Below are 21,554 nucleotides of genomic sequence, written 5' to 3'. Positions count from 1 at the left end.
TCCCCAACTCCTCAGAAACTCGGAGTTCAGGCCATTAGCATCTCAGTCCTCAGAGGTCTGAACCCCTAGTCTTAGAATCCTGGGGATCCACGCCCCTGCTATTTAGGGACACAAGAATCTGAGCTCAGGAACAACAGAGGGTGGAGCCCCAGTCCCTACAGGCTCAAGAATGTCAGACCCAGGGTCCCAGGCCCCCAGGCCTCCAGCCCCCGCTCTGTCGGCTCAGGGTCCCTCCCACCTGCCCGGCCAGCTGCGCAGCGCACCGCGGGCCGGCAGCGTGGGAACGCCCCAGCTGGGCGGCATGTAGCCGTCAGGACAAGCTGCGTGGTTCCCAGCCTCCCCGTCTGACTCAGCCCGGACACCGCCGCCTCCCAGCCGTCGCCCGGCAACCACGGCTGAGTGGGGCGAGGGGGTGGTCCCGGACCGCAGGGTCCTGGGAAAGGAGGGGCTGCGGGTCTGGATTCCTGGATCTTAGGACGTGCTATGGTGTGCAGCGGCAACAAGGCAGGCAGAGGGATATTTTGAGAAGGGGTTTTGAGGTGGGGAGAGCTGAACCCCCCCTTCTCGAGGGATCCCAGCTGCCCCCCAGGCAAACACGGTGCCCTCTTCCTGACCCACCAGGCCCAGAGGAGCCCTGGGCCCGGCTTCTCCGGGGCGCGGAAACTAGCGAGTCCCCAGGGGTTCCCGTTTATAGCTCCGTTTCCACTCAGCGCGGTCCCTCCAGGACCCGGGCTGAGCAAGTTTCTTCCACTCCCTCCCCTCCCTCCTCCTCACCCCCAGCCACCCCCCAATCCCGGCAGGGTGCAGGTGTCCAACCCAGCCAGTGTTCCAGCTCCCAGACTGAAAGGGCGCTGGGGTGTCCTCCCGCTGGGGGGACCCGGCCCTGCGTGCCCCCATTCATCCGCGTCTGGGCCGCGAGAGTTTCTCAGCGGGAAGAGGGCGGGTCTCCCAGAAGGCGGCCGGGGCGGGGCGAGGGGCATCAGGCCCTCCAGGGTCTCTCCGAGACGGAGCGCGCGGAACTGACCTGCGTTTCAGAGCCGCGGAGCCTGCGGCGGAGACAGGGGGTGCTTCTAGCCTGGAGCAAAGAGTTGGGAGCGAAGGGGACTCCAGGCTAGAGCGGTGGGAGGTGTGCTGCCGAGGAAGGAGCTGGCAGGGAAGCCAGTGCAACAGCAAGTCTGCTGGATCTTGGGGGACACACACTCGGGATGCTGGTCCCCGCACTCCTTGTCCTCTTCTTCTGCCTCAGAGGGCGTGCAGGTACCGCGAGGGCCAGGGGCAGATAAATACAAGAGAGGGTTGTTTGCCAGTTGTCGCTTTACTGTGGTAAGTGCAGCTGAGGATTCAGACTCCTAGATCCGAGGGAGGAGAGCTCTGGGACCCTGGGCTTCTGGATCTGAGGGCAGAGAGGATGGGGGACTGAACTCCCTCCCGAGTGAGGGAACTCTTGAATGTGCTAAGCTCTGCTCTGCTCCTCCGCCCCACTCTCCTAGGCCTGTCACCCCACTTCCTGCAACAGCCAGATGACCTCGTAGTACTGCTGGGGAACGAGGCCCGTCTGCCCTGTGCCCTGGGTGAATACTGGGGGCTGGTTCAGTGGACTAAGGATGGGCTGGCTCTAGGGGGTGAAAGAGACCTGCCAGGTGAGGCTGTTCTATCTATTCAGGGAGGGGTTGACTCCAGGGTGAGGGAGTTGGGCTTGGGCTATAACTGAAGTTTCTATTTTGACGTTTTCAAGTTTGGGAAATGAATGGGCTCAAGGAAACATTTGGGAGTTCAGAATTTTCAGCTTCTTCTTTGGAGGTGACCCATAGGGTTTGGGAATTTTAATTTTAATTGTAAAATATTGCATAAGTGCAGAAAGGCTCATAAGCATAAATGGAAGATTTGCCAAATAATTCTAAAATAGACAGTCATGTAACGACTACCCAGGTCCATTGCCAGCTCCCCAGAAGCCCTCCTTATTCCCTTCCCCTGTCATAGCCCACTCCCTCCTCACCCAGGAGGTAGTATCTAATCTGACTTTTATGGCAATTGTTTTCTTGCTTTTTTTTTTTCCTGAATTTGTCACACACACACACACACGCACCCCACCCTCATGCAAGTTTGCAGCAACTCTGGATTGGGAGAGGATTAGTGTCTCTCTGGCCCAGCACCCACTTATGGTAGTGTCTTTCTGGTGTGGGATGTCTGGGGATGGAGGCCTGGGGCCAAGAACTCAGAACCATGGTGTGACTGCCTTTTCCCTGACTCCAGGGTGGTCCCGGTACTGGATATCAGGGAATGCAGCCAGTGGCCAGCACGACCTCCACATCAGGCCCGTAGAGCTAGAGGATCAAGCATCCTACGAATGTCAAGCTACACAAGCAGGCCTCCGCTCTCGACGAGCCCAACTGCACGTGCTGGGTGAGGACCCAGCCCGCTTGTCCCTGGGGAGCCCAGGGGGACCGCCAGAGCTAGCTGGGAATATGAGAGTCGGGGGAGAATGGAGGAGTGGTCGGTCAGAGCTGGGAAGATAACGGTCTCTGGGCCCAGGATCCAGCTCTGACCCCAGATCCACCCTACAGTGCCTCCGGAACCCCCCCAGGTGCTGGGTGGCCCCTCTGTGTCTCTGGTTGCTGGAGTTCCTGCGAATGTGACCTGTCGGAGCCGTGGGGATGCCCGCCCCACCCCTGAGCTGCTGTGGTTCCGAGATGGGGTCCAGCTAGACGGGGCCACCTTCCGCCAGGTCAGGTCCAAGTCTCTGTGCCAGCCCTTGCTCATTCAGAGAAATTTGGGGATCCACTCAGACCACAAGCTCGTCAAGAGGAGGCATGGGAGGGCAGGGATTCAAGGCTTGGGATCCTTGGTACGTACTTAAGTATAAGGGCTCTAGGGCTAGACTACCTAGGTTCAAATCCTGGCTCAGCCACTCGTTAGTTGATCTTAACCTCTCCGTCCCTCAGTTTACTTATCTGTACAATGGAGTTAATAGTAGTATGCACCTCTAGGATAGTTGTGAGGATTAAATAAAGTAATATTTATAAATGCCTAGAAGAGTGCCTGACATAAAGTAAGTACTACCTAAGGGTAGATGAAATCATCATTATTATTCATAACCTACAGACCCTGTTGAAGGAAGGAACCACTGGGTCAGTAGAGAGCATCTTATCTTTGACCCCTTCCAGCCACGATGATGGAGCCATCTTGGTTTGCCGGGCTCGGAGCCAGGCCCTGCCTGCGGGGAAGGACACAGCTATCACACTGAGCCTGCAGTGTGAGTGCAGTTGGACACTGGGCCTTGAGCCTGAGGTCCTTGGGGAAAGAGGGAGCTGGGGCCTGGACTTCAGGGTATGAGAAAGGACAGGGCTGTGGACCTCGGGTCCCTGGGGGAATTGGGTACTGGAAGCCTAGACTCCTAGCTGAAAGGGAAGAGGGGACTGGGGACTCCGACTCCTGGGGTGGAGGACCTGAGAATTGGACTACTAGGTCATCAGTGGAGGTGTCCTTGCCCACCGCTGACCACTGACTCACCTCTACAGACCCCCCAGTGGTGACTCTGTCTGCAGAACCACAGACAGTGCAGGAGGGAGAGAAGGTCACTTTCCTATGCCAGGCCACAGCCCAGCCTCCTGTCACCGGCTATAGGTGAGCACGCAGATCATTCCTCCCCAGCCAGGAGAACAGGCTTGGGGAGGGCTGGGGCTAGGACGTGAGTAGGTGTGCTTCGGGAACAAGGACAACACAGCCCACCACCTTCGCAGGTGGGCAAAGGGGGGCTCCCCTGTGCTTGGGGCCCGCGGGCCAATGTTGGAGGTAGTGGCGGACGCTTCATTCCTGACTGCGCCAGTGTCCTGCGAGGTCAGCAACGCAGTGGGTAGCGCCAACCGCAGCACAGCGCTGGATGTGCGATGTGAGCAGGGGCGGGGCCGTGGGTGTGGCCAAAGTGGGGTGAGAGAAATGGGACTGGGGCTACGGTGAGGCGCGGCTCTGACGGGACTACGGGAGGTGGTGGGGCCGAGGTAGGATTTAGGCGGGATTTGGCTGTGCTGGATCAGTACCAAAGTGGAGTAGGGGCGAGGCGAGAGCGGGGCCGGGGCTTGTGAGCCGGACGTACGAGCTGAGTTGTGAACTGGGGGCTTAAACCCAATGGCCCTTGGGAGTGTCGTTTCTGAGTGGCTGATCCCAAGTCAGAAGTTTCATCCCTCCCTGGTCATGTGACCCCTCCTCTGTCTCCTCCAGTCGGGCCGATTCTGCAGGCAAAGCCGAAACCCTTATCCGTGGACGTAGGGAAAGACGCCTCCTTCAGCTGTGTCTGGCGCGGGAATCCGCTTCCACGGGTCACCTGGACCCGCCGCGGGGACGCGCAGGTGAGGCCAGACCTGGGGCTTGTGGCCATGGCTGGCAGTAGATGGGGCTTTCTCCCATGGTCGTGCCCCTGACGCCCCTTCCCTATCCCAGGTGCTGGCCTCCGGGCCCACACTGCGTCTTCTCGCGGTGGGGCCGGAGGATGCAGGCGACTACGTGTGCAGAGCCGGGCCGGGGCTCTCGGGCCTGGGGGGCGGCGCTGCGGAAGCTAGGTTGACTGTGAACGGTGAGAAAGCGGTGCTTCCTAGTGGACCTGGCGTGTCCTGGGATAAGAAGTGGGCAGAGGGGGCGAGGGCTCATGGGAGTGGGCGTGGCCTTGAGAAAGGGAGCTTAACTGACGGCTGGGGCCCTTGGATTGAAGCGGGACCTAGGGAAGGCAAGCCTCAGAGGGGTTCGAAGTTTGCTGAGAGGCATGGCCTAGTTGGCTGGGGTTAGTGGGGAGTGCCCAGGCCTGGCCTCGCCAGCTTGAGAACGGGCCGGGGGGGAGGGGCGGGGGCGGGGCCTCTCTGATTGGTCCACAATCTCCAAACCAGCTCCCCCAGTGGTGACCGCCCTGCACTCTGCGCCCGCCTTCCTGAGGGGCCCCGCCCGCCTCCAGTGTCTAGTCTTCGCCTCCCCCTCCCCAGAAGCCGTGGTAAGGAAAGTCCCCACTCTCATGGCCCTTCCAGCGGTGATCCCAGACCTCCTAGCCGGACTCCCCAAACTGCTGTGATTACCTGTGACTCCCGACACCTTGACCTCCTCTTCCTGCCGTCCTTCGTCTCCTCAGTGACCTTCCTCTTTTGTGCCCCCAGGTCTGGTCTTGGGATGAGGGCTTCCTGACGGCGGGGTCGCGAGGTCGGTTCCTGGTGGAGACATTCCCAGCCCCAGAGGGCCGCGGGGGACAGGGTCCAGGCCTGATCTCTGTGCTGCACATTTCGGGGACCCAGGAGTCCGACTTTAGCCGGGGCTTCAACTGCACTGCCCGGAACCGGCTGGGCGAAGGAGGCACCCAGGTCAGCCTGGGACGTAGAGGTGAGACCCTGGGCCCAAAGACCCCAAATCTGAATATTTCAAGCCCCCCAAATGCCACAACCCCCAAACAGAGGATCCTCAAGTGCAGAGACCCCCAAACCTTGGGAGCCTCAAAACTATGAGTCCGTTGAATCCTGAGATCCCCAAACAATAATTTCCCTCAAATACGGAATCCTAAACTGAGAGACCCTTCACACTTAGGGGCTCTAAAGAAGGCAACCTCCAAATATAGGCAAAGTAAAAATACCCTCAAAGTCTAAGACTCCCTAAAGCCAGGGAGTTTAAACTTGTGAAACCTCAAGTTCATGAGTCCTTAAACCCAGGGACCCCAAGCTAGGGGACTGCAAAACTTGGAATCCCCAAACTTGGTGACCTTTGAACCCAGAGATTCCCTACAAAAGCCCCAAGCCCGGTTCCCCAGTTCCTGCTCAGCATCCTCAGGAACCTCGTCTTCTTCCCACAGACTTGCTGCCCACCGTGCGGATTGTGGCTGGAGTGGCCGCTGTGGCCACGACTCTCCTTATGGTCATCACTGGGGTGGCCCTCTGCTGCTGGCGCCACGGCAAGGGTCAGTACCTGAGCCCCATCCCAGGCCCATACACAGGCCCTGCCCACTGACTGGCCTGGCCTTGGGACCTGGTCCCAGTCCTGCCTCTCTAGACCGTCACTGGCCTTGGCTCACATTCAGGACCTGATGCCCTGCTCAAGCTCTAACTCCATTTCCTCAGGGTCACACACCCCTTACTCTCCTAGGCCAGGGTTCTCTCCCAGTCTCCTAACCTGATTTGCCCCAGTCCTCTCTTCCTGCTCACTGGTCTCCACAGACCGTGACCCAGCCCCATCATTTACCTCTGCCCCCACCCCCAATGTCCCTGGCCTCAGCCTCATTCTCCAAGCAAAGGAATCTGGTGCGAATCCCAGGGAGCAGCAATGGCTCCAGTTCGAGGGGTCCCGAGGAGGAGACAGGCAGCAGCAAGGACCAGGTAGGATGCCAGGGTCCCAAGACCTGACGGTACATCAAGACCCAAATAGTAACCCAGTCCCAGTTGTGATCCCAGTCGCAACTGGGCGCCCCAAACTCAGAAAGAGCTGTAGTCCCAACAGTGATCCCCAGATCCAAATATCCCCCAAATCCAAATACACCCCTGACCCAATTATTCCCTAGACCCAATATGTCCCTAGGGCTCCTTGTTGTCCTGAGTCCAGACCCCAGCTCTCAGGTGCCCTTAGTCCCTCCTGCCTGGCCTCAGATCTTCAACTGAGGGTCTCTGGGGTCTGGCACTGGGGCCAGAGGATCCTCTACACTCCCTTTCACTAAGCACCCTACCCCAGGGCCCCATCGTGCACACAGACCACAGTGACCTGGCTCTGGATGAGGAAGGAGCTCTAGAGACCAAGGTAAGTGTTGGGAAAAGAGGGGCTCCCTTCACTGTATCTCCAACTCTCCCTCCACTTCTTTTAATTTTTTTATTTTTGGCTGCATTGGGTCTTCGTTGTTGCGTGCAGGTTTCCTCTAGTTGTGGCGAGTAGGGGCTACTCTTCCTCGTGGTGCATGGGCTTCTCATTGCGGTGACTTCTCTTGTTGCAGAGCATGGGCTCTAGGTGTGCTGGCTTCAGTAGTTGTGGCATGCGGGCTCAGTAGTTGTGGCTCTAGAGCACAGGCTCAGTAGTTGCGGCACAAGGGCTTAGTTGCTCCGTGGTATGTGGGATCTTCCCAGACCAGGGCTCGAACCCGTGTCCGCTGCATTGGCAGGTGGATTTTTAACCACTGCGCCACCAGAGAAGTCCCTCTCTCTACTTCTGTTACCTCCTTTTTCATTCTGTTGCCCCTAGAGCTGGCAGCTAACCCCCTCCACCCACTTCTTGCTGCCTCCTGGGCTGTCTCACCCACCTCCAGTCTCAGTTTGCTTATCTGCTGACTATGTCCACATATCTGCCCCAGCCTTGGCCTCCATCTTGAGCCCCAGATCAAGGTTCGGTCTGCTTGTGCTTTCCCCATCACAGTCATGTTTCAGGCCTAGATGCCTCTCCCTGGTTGCTTCACCCAAGGCCCCTTCTACCTACCAGGTTCCACACTGGCCTCACATTTCCCCAAACTTGTACATCCTTTAGGGTCCCATCTCTTTTAGGCCCCACTGACCCCAGTCCCCAATCCAGAGCCCTTCTCTCTCTTCTCTGTACCTAGCACATGCTATTCTCTTGGCCCGAAACACTCCTACCTTTCTTCACATACCTACCTAATTCTCTCCATCATTCCTCTGGTCTCAACTCAAACATTTCTGGTTCCAGAAAGTTCATGCTTCCCTCCTCCTAGCCCTGATCATTCTGTCTGTGTTTCACCTGTCATAGCCATGACCACTGTGAGCTAAGCTTCCCCATCACGGTCTGAAGATTCCCCCATCTCTGTCCCAGTCACTCCCTGAACGTCCTCCATCACAACCCTGACCTTCCTGGCTCTATCTAGTGATTCATCATTTCTCCTTTGGCCTGGATCTCCATGAGGACAGGGCTAGGTCTATCCTAGTGAGAGATGTCTAGGCATGCAGCACAGGGCATGACACAGAATCAAAACCTCAGGGCTGTTGGGCAAATGAATGAATGAACATCTTGATCTCCATTTCTCTCTCTTGTTCCCTCTGCATCTCCTTCCACACCACCACCCCTCAACAGGCCTATATCCTTCTGTCTCTGTCTTTCTCTGCCCATCTCCTTCTGTCCCTTCATCTCTTCTCACTGTTTTTCTGTGTCACTTTGCTCTTCTACCAGTCTATATGTCTCTGGGTCTCTGACTGCTCCTGTTTCTATCTTTTCGTCTTCCCCTAGGTCTGGCTCTATCTCAGTGTGTCTCTCCATCAGTGACCCTCACCCCGCCGTACCCTTACATACCTTACCGAGTCCCGTTTTGTCCCCTCAGGACCCAACCAATGGTTACTACAAGGTCCGAGGAGTCAGTGTGAGCCTGAGCCTTGGAGAAGCCCCTGGAGGAGGTCTCTTCCTACCACCCTCCCCCCCTCTTGGACCTCCAGGGACCCCTGCTTTCTATGATTTCAAAACACATCTGGGCATTGTCCCCCCCTGCAGATTATATAGATCCCAGGCAGGTTATCTCACCACACCCCATCCTCGAGCTTTTACCAGCTACATCAAACCCACAGCCTTTGGACCCCCAGATCTGGCCCCCAGCACTCCCCCCTTCCCATATGCTGCCTTCCCCACACCCAGCCACCCACGTCTCCAGACTCATGTGTGACATCTCTCCAACTGAAGAGTCCTGGGATCTTCAACTTGCCATAATGGATTGTCCTGATTTCTGAGGAACCAGAACAAGTCGGCGACCTTACTCTTCCAAAATGGAGCACTGAGGGGAGGGAAAGATTGTTACAATTGTCTGGGTCATTGATACACAGTCAGCTCAGCCAAAGGGGATGCCCCAAGTGGGAGCAAGAAGGCCACTGTGCCTGCCTCTTCCCCTGTGTAAAAGAGATTCAAGATGGCACATGGACCCTTTGCAGAGGGATGGGGGGACAGGGGGTGATGGGAGTTAGGGGCAGAGAAGGAAGTTGTTTCCAAACACTGAAAGAAGGTATTTCAAGATGACCACCTGCATTGAGAAGAAAGGCAACATAAGGCAGATTAAGATGGAGGACGTGTTCTGGCTCTCCTCAAGGGGCACTTTGCTTCACCCATGGAATTGCAGCCAAAATGGCCATTCACTCCCTGGGAATCCAAGATGGTCACTATCTTGATTTTGTCTAGCTTCCTTAAAGGCCCTGGAAGAACTGGACCCAAGGAGTAAGGATAGGGTGAGAGCTGTTGTGGGGTTGGGGGGGGTGAGGGGGTGGTGTTGGAATCTGAGAATGAGAATATTTATGTTTAATAAAAAAAGTTGCGAAGTGAATGTCTTAGAGATTCTCCTGGCATTATTACTGTCTATCAAAGAAGGGGTCCATCGAAGCTGCCCCAAGGCCCTTCTTCTTAGCTTAGACTATGAAGTGGCTGTAGAAAAAACCATGAGCCGCCCCCCAGCCCTTTGCTACCCATTGAGCACTCTAGGCTCTTTTAAGATACATCTACACAAACATACATGCACAGATGCACACACATGACAGGACTGCCCCAGTCAGCTTGGGGAAGACAATTCTACACTGCATTTTGAGGAGACAAAGAAGTGAGCCCTGAATGGCAGGGGGCGAAGGAGAGGCTAGGGGTGGGAAAATAGAAATGCCCTGATCCTGACAGCAAGGATGGGGGTCAACACTTATCTTGAGGTGCTGGCTACCTGACTCAGCTCATCCTTAAAGAAAGGGTCTGGGGGCTTTGGTTCATGAATCCTTGATCTAGGAGTTAAAGGTCTAGATGACTGGGGTTCCTGGCAAGCAGAGCAGAAGGTCTGGGTCTTAGGGAGAAAGGGCTGAGGGATTGGTCTCTGGTCCTGAGAGAGAAGTACCTGGGACCCAGACTCCTGGATCTGAGGGAGAAGGGGACTGGGTCTCAAGTGCTATGTTCTTGATTGGGGAAACTTTGGAGGACTGTATTCCTGGAACCTCAAGAGAGGAGTGGGTGGGGGGCGCTCTCCAATGCTTGCACCCCTAGAGGAGAAGGGAGATGATTTGCGACTATCTGGGTCCGAGGGAGGGGAAAACTGGTGGTGAGAGTCTTGAGGGAGAACTCAAAATCCACAACCAGGAAGCCTGTGACCCAGACTCCTGGCTAGGCCCTTGCATGGGGTGGGACGCCTAGAATCTCAAGGCGGCGGGGGCCTGGCGCAGGCTCCCACCCGGGGTTTCCTAGCTTCTCCACTGTGCGCAGAGCTGCCACGCTATTGTCCTGGCCAGGAAGGCGGGGCCAGCGCGGGGCGGGGCTGGCGGCGCCGGCGCAGCCCGGGGGCGGCGGGAGGAGGCGGCGGCGGCGGCCGTGGCGCTGGGAGCTCCTGTCACCGCTGGGGCCGGGCCGGGCGGAAGTGCTGGGGACGTGAGGGCGCGAGGGCCGGGACATGGGACCCGCCATCCCCGCCGCTCGCGGTCTGGGCCCGCTGCCGCTGTTGCTGCCACTATTGCTGCTGCTTCTGCGCGCGCAGCTCTCCGTCGGGAGCCTGGCCGGTGGGAATCCCAGCGCTGCCGAGGTGAGGCCCGGCCGGGTCCAAAGGGATGGGGGAAGGGGCGGGACCGGGCCTCTGGGCCCCGATGCGGACAGGTCCAGAGCAGAAAGCGCAGTCTTTCCAGCTAGGTGGCCGGGCCCCCCGGCGCCGCTAACTGCACTAGGCATTCAGAAAACCGTAAGTCCAGGCCCCATCTCCCTCATCATCTGTCGTCCCAGTCCCCTCCAGCCCCCAGCGTAGGAACTGGCTTTTCCAGAGCCCCTGGTCCCAGAAGTCCAGCCCCCTCAGACCCTCTCGACCTTGGTGACTCAGCCCCAGACCCTTCCCACCTGGACAGGACCCACCAGGCAGCAAGGCACCTACAGCCAAAGAATCTGGGCCCCCTGCATCCTCTGGACCCATATGAGGCCTCCTGCAAGTCTCCTAGGACCTAGAAGTCTAGGCCTCCAGCCACCGCCCCCCAATCCAGGATGTGGCTCTCCATCCCTCAAGGACTTGGTGTCCAGGCCTGCAGGGCCCTGAAGCCAGGCCTTGTGGTCTTTGCACCCGAGAATGAGAGCATGAGCTAGGGATGGAGGGAGGAGGGGCCAGAACGCCTGGGTTCTGACCTCCTCCCCTGCTATTCACGTTTAACCCTTTCAGCTCTAGTGCGGCTGAGCTGGGATGAGGGCGGAGCCTGTCTCCGCGGCAACAAGGCCGCGAGAATCCCGGGGGACCCGGGTCGCCATAGCAACGGCAGAGCTGGGGCGCCCCCGTCCTGTGGGAGCTGTTTCCCGGGGAACCGAACCTCTATGGAGGCGGTGCGCGGTGCTTGGTGGAGGGGGCTGGTGCTGGGGGTGTGAATATCTGGGTCCTAGGGAGCAAAGGACCAGGGGACTCACATGCCCGCGTCCCCCGTGCCCTCTCTGACCCCTCCGTCCCCACCCCCAGGCCCCAGGGTCCGCTCAGGTGGCTGGACTATGCGGGCGCCCAACCCTTCACCGGGACTTGCGTACCGGCCGCTGGGAACCAGACCCACAGCTCTCACGACGCTGTCTCCGGGACCCGCAACGCGTGCTGGAGTACTGCAGACAGGTAGGCGGGACCTACTGGGAGGGGCGTGGCCAGCAAGAAAGGGGATCCAACTTGGGGCCGGGTCGCGCGTGAGAAGCTAGTCGTCGTGCAAAGGCGAAGTCCAGGGAGATGAGGCATCCAAGAAGGCATGGGAAACTAGGGGACGTGGCCAACAAAGAGGCGAAGTTAAGATAGGACAGGACCTGTTTTTGAGAAACTAGGTCAGGAAAGGGGAAGAACCGTGCAAAGACGGCCCGCTGAGTAAAGTGTCCAGTGAAGAGACGGAGTTTAGCAATAATGTGGTGGACTCCTTAAAGAGCAGGTGTAGGTGGGCGTGACCAAAGGAGACGCGGGGCTAAGACAAAAAGACCTTTGGACCGGCGTGACTGGGAACGGGGTGGAACCCAGTGAGAGAGTGGAAAGCTAGGAGGCGTGGCTATGAAAGCAGGTCTAACACAAAGAGAAGGGATACTTACTGAGAGGCCAGAGAGAGCCGAGGCTTAACGAAGGGAGGAATCTATGGGGAGATAAACCTGATAGGGGGAAGGGGCAGAGGCGACTACAAGAGAGGTGGGCTTAGAGGGATTGAGTTTTGGGGCAATGGAGGGACCTTCGTAAAGAAACTGGACAGGCAAAGGGGAGGAGCCTAAGGATGGCGTGGCTTAAGGGAGAGGTACTAGGGGGCGTGGCCAATGGGCTTGAGGGGCTTAGATATTTAAGACCTGTTCTACAGAGAAGCAGGGCCTAGGGAGGAGAGGTCCTTATGAATACTAGAGACTTGAAAAGGGACATGGCCAGTGCAGAAGCGCAGGCGGGGCCGTGGGTTGATCACCCCCACCCGGTGCCCCCAGATGTACCCGGAGCTGCAGATTGCACGTGTGGAACAGGCGACACAGGCCATCCCCATGGAGCAATGGTGCGGGGATGCCCGGGGTGGCCGCTGTGCCCACCCCCACCACCAGGTTGTGCCTTTCCTCTGCCTGGGTGAGTCACAGGCTGGGGGAGGGGAACGGAAGGAGTGGGGGGGTCTCCGAGGGGTGAGATTCTGGCCCTGGTTTCAGGCTCACATTAGGGAGCTGGATGCCTGGGTCCAGAGTGGGACAGAAAAGCCTATGAGGATAAGAGATCTGGATTCTGAGGAGGGTAGGGCTAGTGGCTGTGGCAGTGTCTCACATCGATCGATGCCCCCCATTTGCCAGAGGGTGAATTTGTGAGCGAGGCCCTGCTGGTGCCTGAAGGCTGCCGGTTCTTGCACCAGGAGCGCATGGACCAGTGCGAGAGTTCAACCCGGAGGCGTCAGGAGGCACAGGAGGTCAGGACCCAGCCCACTCATCCTCACCCCCCCAGAACCCAGGGGTCCTGTCCTCTAACACCCTCCTCCAGAACCCAAGAGTCTGGGCCTCAGCCCTCTCCTCCCAATGGGACAGAACCAGGAATCCAGGCTCCCAGCCCCATCAGCCCCCAAGACCCAGGCATCCAGGCTCCCCCTCTACCCTCTGTTACCCCACAGTCCTGGCATCTGGGCCCACTCTTCCCGCAGGCCTGCAGCTCCCAGGGCCTCATCCTGCATGGCTCGGGCATGCTTTTGCCCTGTGGCGCGGATCGGTTCCGAGGTGTGGAGTATGTGTGCTGCCCCCCTCCAGTGACCCCCAACCCGTCTGGGACAGCAGTTGGGTGAGTGGGAGGGAAGCCTCCATGCCCAACCCAAGGCTCCTGAGGCAGGAGCTGGAAGCCTGGGGGCCTGGGCCCAGGTTCTTATTGCCTTGGGTCTTCTGCTCCCTCAGTGATCCTTCCACTCGGTCGTGGCCTCCCAGGGGCAGAGTTGAGGGGGGTGAGGATGAGGAAGAGGAGGAATCCTTCCTACAGCCAGTAGATGATTATTTTGTGGAGCCCCCACGGGCTGAAGAGGAAGAAGAGGAGGAAAGAGTCCCACCCTCAAGCTCCCATACCCCAGCAGGGGTCAGCAAAGGTGAGGCAGGCTCTGAACCCCCAGTCCCCTCCACCCTGGGGGGAGGATGATTTAAGGGAGCCTTGGTGTAGGGGCCTCTTTGGGAGGGATGTGTGGGGGAGAAGCCCTGTTGGGGGAAATGGGAGGGATGGGAATGGCTTTGAATAAAGTAGAGGTGGAAGGGGCAGCCTGTGAGGAATGCAAAGGGGGAGGGTGGTTTGGGGGTACCCGGAAGTGGAGGAGTCATTTGGTAGGTCTGAAGGATTATTGGGGGGAAAGCTTGGAGGGTAGTGTAATGGATTCCTAAGCTTTACAAGAACAGGCCCAGTTCAGAACCACATTTCGCATGACGCCAGGCAGCAGCTGTGGCGGAAGTGAACACATGAGGGTCTCCAGTGCGCTCTAGGAAATGCGGTTCTCTGGGAAGGGAAGATGACCTGGAGCTGGGCTTCTGGCTGACTCCCTGGTTCCTGGCCTTGCAGTGACTCCCACCCCGAGGCCCACAGATGGTGTGGACGTGTACTTTGGCATGCCTGGAGAAATCAGCGAGCATGAGGGGTTCCTGCGGGCCAAGATGGATCTGGAGGAGCGCAGGATGCGTCAGATTAACGAGGTGATGGCGCTGGGGGCCCCAGGATCCCCCATAACACAGAGCTCCCTAAATACCAGGAAACTCCTCAGGGACGCATTGAGACTACCTCTAAAGAGTCCCCAAGTCCCCATTAATCCCCAGTCCTCAACACCACCCCTAAGATGACCAGGGATCTCTGACCCACCTAGAATCCCACTGAGATGCCACCAGATTCTATGGAAACTCTGATGCATGGTACTCTTCCACTTTAAATTCCTTCTGAATCCTCTCCCTTGGGAATCCAAGAGGCAGGGTGACTTAAGGGATCTGGAGACTCTGAAGAAGGATGGGGGCAGGGGAGACTCACTGGGTAGAGCAGGGTGGATTCTAGGATCCTGAAGCTCCCCTTGTCCCCAGGTGATGCGTGAATGGGCCATGGCAGACAACCAGTCCAAGAACCTGCCTAAAGCCGACAGACAGGCCCTGAATGAGGTAGGACAACCTCCAGAGTGTCCTCCTCAGGCCTGTCCACTACCCGGGGCACACTGGGTCTCAGCCTGGCTAAGGCTTTGTCTGGCCTCATCCAGTTCCACCCCTTCCTACTTGCATGGGCCTCTCCGGGCTCCACCCTTACACTCGGCTTGGCCCCTCTTGGCCTACATCCAACCCGACTTTGCTTTCCTCCTCTTCCCACTGGCCATGTTTTGCCCTGTCTTAACGTGGTCCTAGCCTCTGAGGGCTGGCTCTGGAGGCCTCTCCCTAGCTGGGCCCCTGCAGACACAGCCAGGTCCTTCTCAGCCTCTCTTTGATGCTCGGCCCTGCTCCCTGACTCTGATCCTGCCCCTCTAATCTCCCTTTTACTCAATCCGTCCTCAGTAATCCCAGCCTCATGACTCTCTGGCCCACCTCTCTCAGCCTCACTTTAGTACCGCCCTACCCTGTGTAGACCCCACTCGGCTTGAGCCCCATTACTTGACTCTTGCTCCTATCCATCTCAGTCTTATTCAGTTACAGCCTTTCTCCAGTGGGTCCTGCCCAGGCCTGAGCCCTACCTTTCCTACAATACCTGGCTCCTTTCATCCCAACACAGGCCAGCTCTGTTCCTAGATTGTTCCCACCCATGTAGTGAACACCTTCAGCGGGGCTCCCAGCAGGCCTAGCCCTGCCCCGACTCTACCCGGCCCTGCAGCCCCAGCTCCACCAGTCAGTCTCCTGTCATCTAGTCCCACCCCAGGTTGACTCTGCCCAGGCCTGGATCCACTGCACGCCTCCCTCTCCCCCCGCCACTTGATCCTATAGCCCTACCTTTCCAGACTGCCTTTGACCCGGGTTTCACCCCACTATGCCTCTCCTGGCCCTGTGCCCACCCCCTCGCCAGCACTTCCAGTCCATTCTGCAGACCCTGGAGGAGCAGGTGTCTAGCGAGCGACAGCGCCTGGTGGAGACCCATGCCTCCCGAGTCATTGCCCTCATCAACGACCAGCGCCGGGCTGCCTTGGAAGGTTTCCTGGCGGCACTGCAGGGGGATCCGCCTCAGGTGCGGGAGCCGTGGGGGCAGAGGGCAAGGGGTGGAAAGGGCTGGGGCAGGCCTGGGCAGCCTTCATCCCTTCCACAGCCAGAGCGCGTCCTGCTGGCCCTGCGGCGCTACCTGCGAGCAGAACGGAAGGAGCAAAGGCACACGCTGAGGCACTACCAGCACGTGGCTGCCGCGGACCCCGAGAAGGCCCAGCAGACGCGCTTCCAGGTGCTCAGGTTCTTGCAGCTCCCAAATGCTCAGCTGGCCCTTGGACCCCGGCCTCTTGGACCCCAGCCTTCAAACTCTTCTCTTGCCCCTCATACCCTCTTTCCATCCCTGGAACCTCCCCCTTCTGTGCTTGGGACCCATTCCAGTCCCTCAGATCCTTACTTCCTGACTCTGGAATGCTGCCTCCCCGACCCCTGTGCCTTTGACCCCTTTCGTGAATTCCCACTCTCTGTCCCTTGACCCCACTTCTTGTCCCTTGGATTCTTACTTCCTTTCCTAGAATCCCCCTCCTGTGCCTTGAACCCTGTTCCTGTCCCTCAACTCTCCTTTTTCCCTAACCCCACTTGTTCTCCCTGGAACCCTTGTTCTGTGCCCTCAGATCCTAATTCCTCTTTCTTGGATGTCCTCTTCCTGTCCAAGAATACTCCATTCTATTCTCTTGAACTCCAAGTCTTGCCCTTGAACCACATCATTTCTATATGACCCTCCAATTCTACTTCCTTTTTCAGAACCTCCTCAAGCCTCACTTCCTATTCCTCAGACCCTACTCTCTGCCCCTCCTACCCACTTACCATCTTCTATACCATATTCCTTGTACCCTATACTTACCTTGTCTCCTGTGCCCCACCTTTCCTAGCAACTACTCCTTTTCCTTCTTCCTTACTCTCTTTCCCAAGACTCTCACAGCCTGTCTTCTGTACATCTTTTCCTTTTCATTGTATTCCACTTCTCCTTCTCCAATTTCCTTCCTCCCGTGGCCAAGTTCCTGGCCCTTATACCCTACTTCCTTCCCTTGTATGTGTTAATTTTGCTTGGACTTGACCTTCCTCCTTCACCCTGCCTCCGTTTCCCCATCTCTAGCCTGCACGGCTCAGTTCATCCCTCATACTCACTCGCCCACAGGTGCAGACTCACCTTCAAGTAATCGAGGAAAGGATGAATCAGAGCCTGGGGCTGCTTGACCAGAACCCCCGCCTGGCTCAGGAGCTGCGGCCCCAGATCCGTGAGTGCCCAATCCTGACCCCCCAGCCTTTGACTCCCCTGCCATTTCAGCTATCTATTCCTGTGTAACAAACTCCAAAACTTAGTGGCTTAAGTCAACCATTTTCTTTTCTTTTCTTTCTTTCTTCTATTTTTTTTTTTTTTTTTGAGTTTGGAAAACCAAGGTTTATTCCAGTCTTTCTTTAAAAATGGTCCACAGTGGGCTTCCCTGGTGGCGCAGTGGTTGAGAATCCGCCTGCCGATGCAGGAGACATGGGTTTGTGCCCTGGTCCGGGAAGATCCCACGTGCCGCGGAGCGGCTGGGCCCGTGAGCCATGGCCGCTGAGCCTGCGTGTCCGGAGCCTGTGCTCCGCAACGGGAGAGGCCACAACAGTGAGAGGCCCGCGTACCGCAAAAAAAAAAAAAAAAAAAAAATGGTCCACAGTCCTTCAAGGACCTTCATGAGCATCACTTGAAAAGTTTGTTAAAAATGCAAGTTTAGGGACCTCACTCCACACCTATTGAATCAGAATCTTTTGAGACATGGCTGGAAATTTTTCATTTAACAACTTCTTTGAGTAATTCAAATGCACACTGAGGACAGGAAATCTTCATCTTCTGGTCATAGGACAGCATGTACCAGGTATTATAGCTGGATTAAATCAGCCATTTCCATTGCTCGTGATTCTGCCGTCTGCTCTGGGTTCTGCTGGGTGCTTCTTCTGCCGGCCTGGTCAGTAGTCAAGCGTGTCACTGCATTTGGCTAGCAGGTCAGCTAAGGGCTGGGACTCTGGCACAAATGAGCCTCTCTCCCTCTCTATGTAGGCTCAGGGCCTCTCTTCTCCATGGAGCCCCTCCACATGGTCTCTCCAACAGGGGAGCTGGACTTCCTACGGGGTGGTTCAGGCTCCCCATACCATACAAGTGGAAACTGCCAGGTCTTCTTAAGACTTGGGCCCACTTTCTATTGGTTAAAACAAGTCACAAACCCAGTTCCGATTCAAGCTGCAGGGCCTTCACAAGAGCATGAATACCAGAAAGTGCAACCCCCAGATCTACTGTGACTTCCTCCTGGATGTCCCATGCCAAACCCCAATTCTCCTGCTCTCTAAGGAGGCTGTTCTCTTGAACTTCAACCTCCATCCTCCAACACTCAGCTCCACTTCCCCAGGTCACACGTATGGCTCCCCCCCCAGTCACTCTATTGTTAGGGTGCCATCCATTCACCCATTTTTGTTTTGTGGATCCCTACGCTCACAACCTCACCACCTTTCTGCACGTTCCCCTCAGAGGAACTCCTCCACTCTGAACACCTGGGCCCCAGTGAATTGGAAGCCCCTGCCCCGGGGGGCAGCAATGAGGACAAGGGTGGGCTGCAGCCCCTGGATTCCAAGGATGGTGAGTTAACCCAAATATACATAATCCCAGACTTTACAGGCCCCCAACCTCAATTCTAATCCCCCACCACAGTGAGTGGAAGAGGATGGGAAGGAATGTCTGAGGCTGTAGAGGCCTCTGTAGGATCCTCGATCCTTCCTCGGCCCCTGGGAGGGGGCTCCCCCACACTATCTTTGGTGATGCTCTCCTCTCTTCACTCTTCCACCTGTCTTGCCTCCTCTGGCTGCCAGCAGACACCCCCATGGCCCTTCCAAAAGGTGAGTATCTCACAGAGTAGTCCCCAGCCACCAAATCCCTCTGAGTCCTTGAGCCCAGAATGGAAAAGGGCCTGTACATGGGGAACCCCAGGCCTCCTGGGATGGAGTCTGGTGCCCCTTCTGACCCCCTCTTCAGGCGGGGGTAGCACCATTCTGGACTCTCAGGAATGAGATAAGATTTGGGGGGTAGGGTCCACAGAACAAGATGCTGCATCCTCTGGGAAAGAGAAGATGTCCCCCCTGGAGCAGTATGAACGAAAGGTAAGTTAGTCGGACCCGCAGGCACCGGAGGGAAGATGGGCCAGGGGGCCTGGATTCCTAGGTCTGAAGGAGGAGGGTGCTAGGGGTTTGGGTTCCTTGGCCTCAGAGGAAAGAAGGGACTGAGGACATGGATTTCAGGGTCCTAGGGAAGAAGAGGGCTGGAAGATGCCCTCTTGGGGCCCAGGGGAGGGGGAGGCAGGGGCCCAGACTTCTGGGTCCCTGACACCTCCTGCTCCCCCAGGTGAATGTGTCTGTTCCAAGGGGTTTTCCTTTCCACTCATCGGAGATTCAGAGAGATGAGCTGGTAAGAGGAGGAATATTCTGGGTACTTAGGGGAAGGGGTCAGAGGTCAGTGGCTAGGCTGTGACTCCCAAAGCCACACAGGGCCCCGGTGAGCCTCCAAGATGACCCCGGCCCCATCTCCTCTCCCTGCAGGCACCAGCTGGAACAGGCATGTCCCGAGAAGCTGTGTCTGGTCTGCTGATCATGGGAGCGGGTGGTGGCTCCCTAATCATCCTCTCCATGCTGCTTTTGCGCAGGAAGAAACCCTACGGGGCTATCAGCCATGGAGTGGTGGAGGTGAGAGGCAAAGAGACCTGGAATGGGGAGGACTTCCAGAGCCTGGGAGTAGAGGGGCTGTGCAGTCTGTGGTCAGGCCCCTATGGCCCACTCCGCCTCCCCTGCCCCTATTGCAGGTGGACCCCATGCTGACCCTGGAGGACCAGCAGCTGCGTGAACTGCAGCGTCATGGCTATGAGAACCCCACCTACCGCTTCCTGGAGGAACGACCCTGAACCAGCCCCCTTCACCCCTTTGACTGAGCCCAGACCTCCCCTCTTCCTGGAGCCCCAGAACCCCAACTCCCAGCCTGGGGGAGGGGTCTTGAAAAAGTTCATTTCACACCCTTTGTGAGGGGGCTGGAAATTCTTATTTCCCCTGTCCAATTCCAAATTTCATCCCTAAGAAATCCCCGGGTATTCCCAGCTGCCTCCGCGCTTGGGACCTCCTCACTTTAATTTATTTTGTACATTTAATGTATTGTTCCTCAAGGTGACCACCAGCTGGTCCCACTGTCTGTTGTTCCCTGGAATTCACCCTCCCACGTGTCCCCCACTAATATCCCAATAAAGTCCTCTTCCCCACCAGGCCATCCTCTGTCTCTGTGGGAGAATCAGGGTGTAATCAGCTCTGGACATTGGTGTGCAACCCCGCCCAGACCTCCTTCACCTCTTTAAACTGTTGGAGAGAGATCTTTAAATCTGGGCGGGGCCTTGGGAAGGGGCGGAGTCCAGAGATCTAGGCTAGGCTCCCACCCAGGAGCTTTCCGTGGTACTGAACGGGCAGCCACTTCTAGGCCTGTATCCGTGGGGTTCCAGGGTGGACTCCAAGGAGGCTGGGCTCTGGCAAGTTTCCCCTGCTTCCCACTCACCCTCATACACAATCACATACAACATCCACCCCCAACCTGTGAACTGGGTGAGGGACAGGGAATCTTGAACCGCTCTTCCCATTCTTGAGTCTTAAGCCCTTCTTGGAGTGTAGAAATCCAGCCATGTGTCCCAGGGAGGGTTATGTGATGTCTGCAAGTGCATCCCATTTTGTGACATGTCAGAGTTGTCCCTCTACATATACTGTTAACCTGTCTCAAGAGGGTTGTTATGAGGATGAAAAGGAGAAATATTTGTTGGGACATTAGAATTGTGCCTGGCACTTTGCAAATACTTGTTGAATAAATTCTAAAATGACATGGCAGCAAACATTCATATGGCACCCTGTGCCAGGCACTGCTCCAAGGGCTTTCATGCACTGGCACACTTAATCATTATTTCTACCCCATGAAGTAGGTACTATGACTATCCTCATTTATAGATTAGGAAATGGAGGCAAAGAGAAGTTATATCACGTTCCCAAGGTCACCATCTAGGAAGGGATGAAGCTAGGAATTCAACCCAGGAAACCTGGCTCCAGTGCCCATACTCTAGGCCATTTTGCTAACCTCCTGCCTAATAATTCATGACTGTCCCATATGGTGTTTGGGTTGCTCACTGCAAAATTTCAAGTGACACCATTCATCTCCTAGACATTGTAGATTAGCATTTTTACCACAGCTTCCCAGCAGATAGCAGTAGTGTGCCATGTTCTGATATCAGGATAGCACAATTTTCTGACAGATGGCTAAGGGAGGGAGCACGTATTTTTAATTCCTCCAACGGACCGATGAGCTCACAGTGATGAGCTCTACATAATATATACATGAATTATAGGTCATGTACATTAAATATAGACGTGGTAGGCATTGGGAGGAAGATGCCTACATGATGCAAGTTGGATACAATGCCACAGCTTTATTAAGAACCCAGTTTGCGATATCATTCCGATACTGGCTTTACCATCAGGTATACTCAGACCATTCTAGTAGAAATCTATAAGTAGCACCACAAGCAGGGGAAAGACTGCCTTGGTATTTTCACAGCCAAGGGTGATTAACAGGCTAACGATAGGTAAGGAGCTCCAAGCAGGTGGGATAGGAAATGAAAGGCCACTTTGCTCAAAACACTCAGTGCGTGATTCCCTAATAATATCTGCATTTTAATGGCAATACTTAGAGTAATTAGTTTAAAACCACTGTTTTTGTTGAAATTCCAGCAGGAAAAATTACTTTACGATTATTCATTTGATGCTATTGTGCCCCAAACCCCTCTTCTTTTCCCATTGAATACGATTTAATTCTTCTTTTAGTAAAGCAAAGTTTCCTAGAGACGTGTTATCACGTTAGTGGTGTGTGTGTGTGTGTGTGTGTGTGTGTGTGCTGATACATGTCGGGACACACATCTTATATGTCAAAAGAATCTAAGATGCCATCAAAAATAAGAAATACCATTATT

General features: G+C 56.3%; 2 protein-coding genes across 6 annotated transcripts; both read left to right on the top strand.

Annotated features, from left to right (window-relative positions):
• The first annotated feature begins 1,010 nt into the window (after positions 1-1,010).
• On the top strand, positions 1,011-9,261 carry KIRREL2 (kirre like nephrin family adhesion molecule 2). Of its 3 annotated transcripts, XM_067019029.1 has the most exons (16): positions 1,011-1,257; positions 1,491-1,640; positions 2,254-2,403; positions 2,565-2,725; positions 3,103-3,253; positions 3,519-3,624; positions 3,741-3,889; positions 4,219-4,346; positions 4,438-4,570; positions 4,878-4,978; positions 5,139-5,358; positions 5,822-5,926; positions 6,241-6,341; positions 6,691-6,756; positions 8,273-8,311; positions 8,581-9,173. In XM_067019029.1, the coding sequence occupies exons 1-16, from the start codon at positions 1,206-1,208 to the stop codon at positions 8,650-8,652; spliced, it is 1,884 nt and encodes a 627-aa protein (XP_066875130.1). In that variant the 5' UTR covers positions 1,011-1,205; the 3' UTR covers positions 8,653-9,173. The 3 variants fall into 3 exon arrangements, with proteins under 3 accessions (XP_066875130.1, XP_066875129.1, XP_066875128.1); XM_067019028.1 differs by having other exon boundaries at positions 8,182-9,254; XM_067019027.1 differs by having other exon boundaries at positions 1,016-1,257; positions 8,273-9,261.
• Positions 9,262-10,236: 975 nt separating this feature from the next.
• Positions 10,237-19,814, top strand: APLP1 (amyloid beta precursor like protein 1). Of its 3 annotated transcripts, none has more exons than XM_059046208.2 (17): positions 10,237-10,480; positions 11,387-11,530; positions 12,361-12,493; positions 12,709-12,821; positions 13,050-13,183; positions 13,294-13,478; positions 13,940-14,070; positions 14,446-14,520; positions 15,407-15,565; positions 15,644-15,772; positions 16,676-16,775; positions 18,044-18,151; positions 18,385-18,408; positions 18,599-18,669; positions 18,911-18,973; positions 19,105-19,248; positions 19,365-19,814. In XM_059046208.2, the coding sequence occupies exons 1-17, from the start codon at positions 10,352-10,354 to the stop codon at positions 19,461-19,463; spliced, it is 1,941 nt and encodes a 646-aa protein (XP_058902191.1). In that variant the 5' UTR covers positions 10,237-10,351; the 3' UTR covers positions 19,464-19,814. The 3 variants fall into 3 exon arrangements, with proteins under 3 accessions (XP_058902191.1, XP_058902189.1, XP_058902192.1); XM_059046206.2 differs by having other exon boundaries at positions 18,382-18,408; XM_059046209.2 differs by lacking the exon at positions 18,385-18,408.
• Positions 19,815-21,554: the final 1,740 nt, after the last annotated feature.

Source organism: Kogia breviceps, chromosome 18 (assembly GCF_026419965.1).
Source record: "Kogia breviceps isolate mKogBre1 chromosome 18, mKogBre1 haplotype 1, whole genome shotgun sequence".
Lineage (NCBI taxonomy): Eukaryota > Metazoa > Chordata > Mammalia > Artiodactyla > Physeteridae > Kogia > Kogia breviceps.
This window is presented reverse-complemented; position numbering and strand designations above follow the sequence as displayed.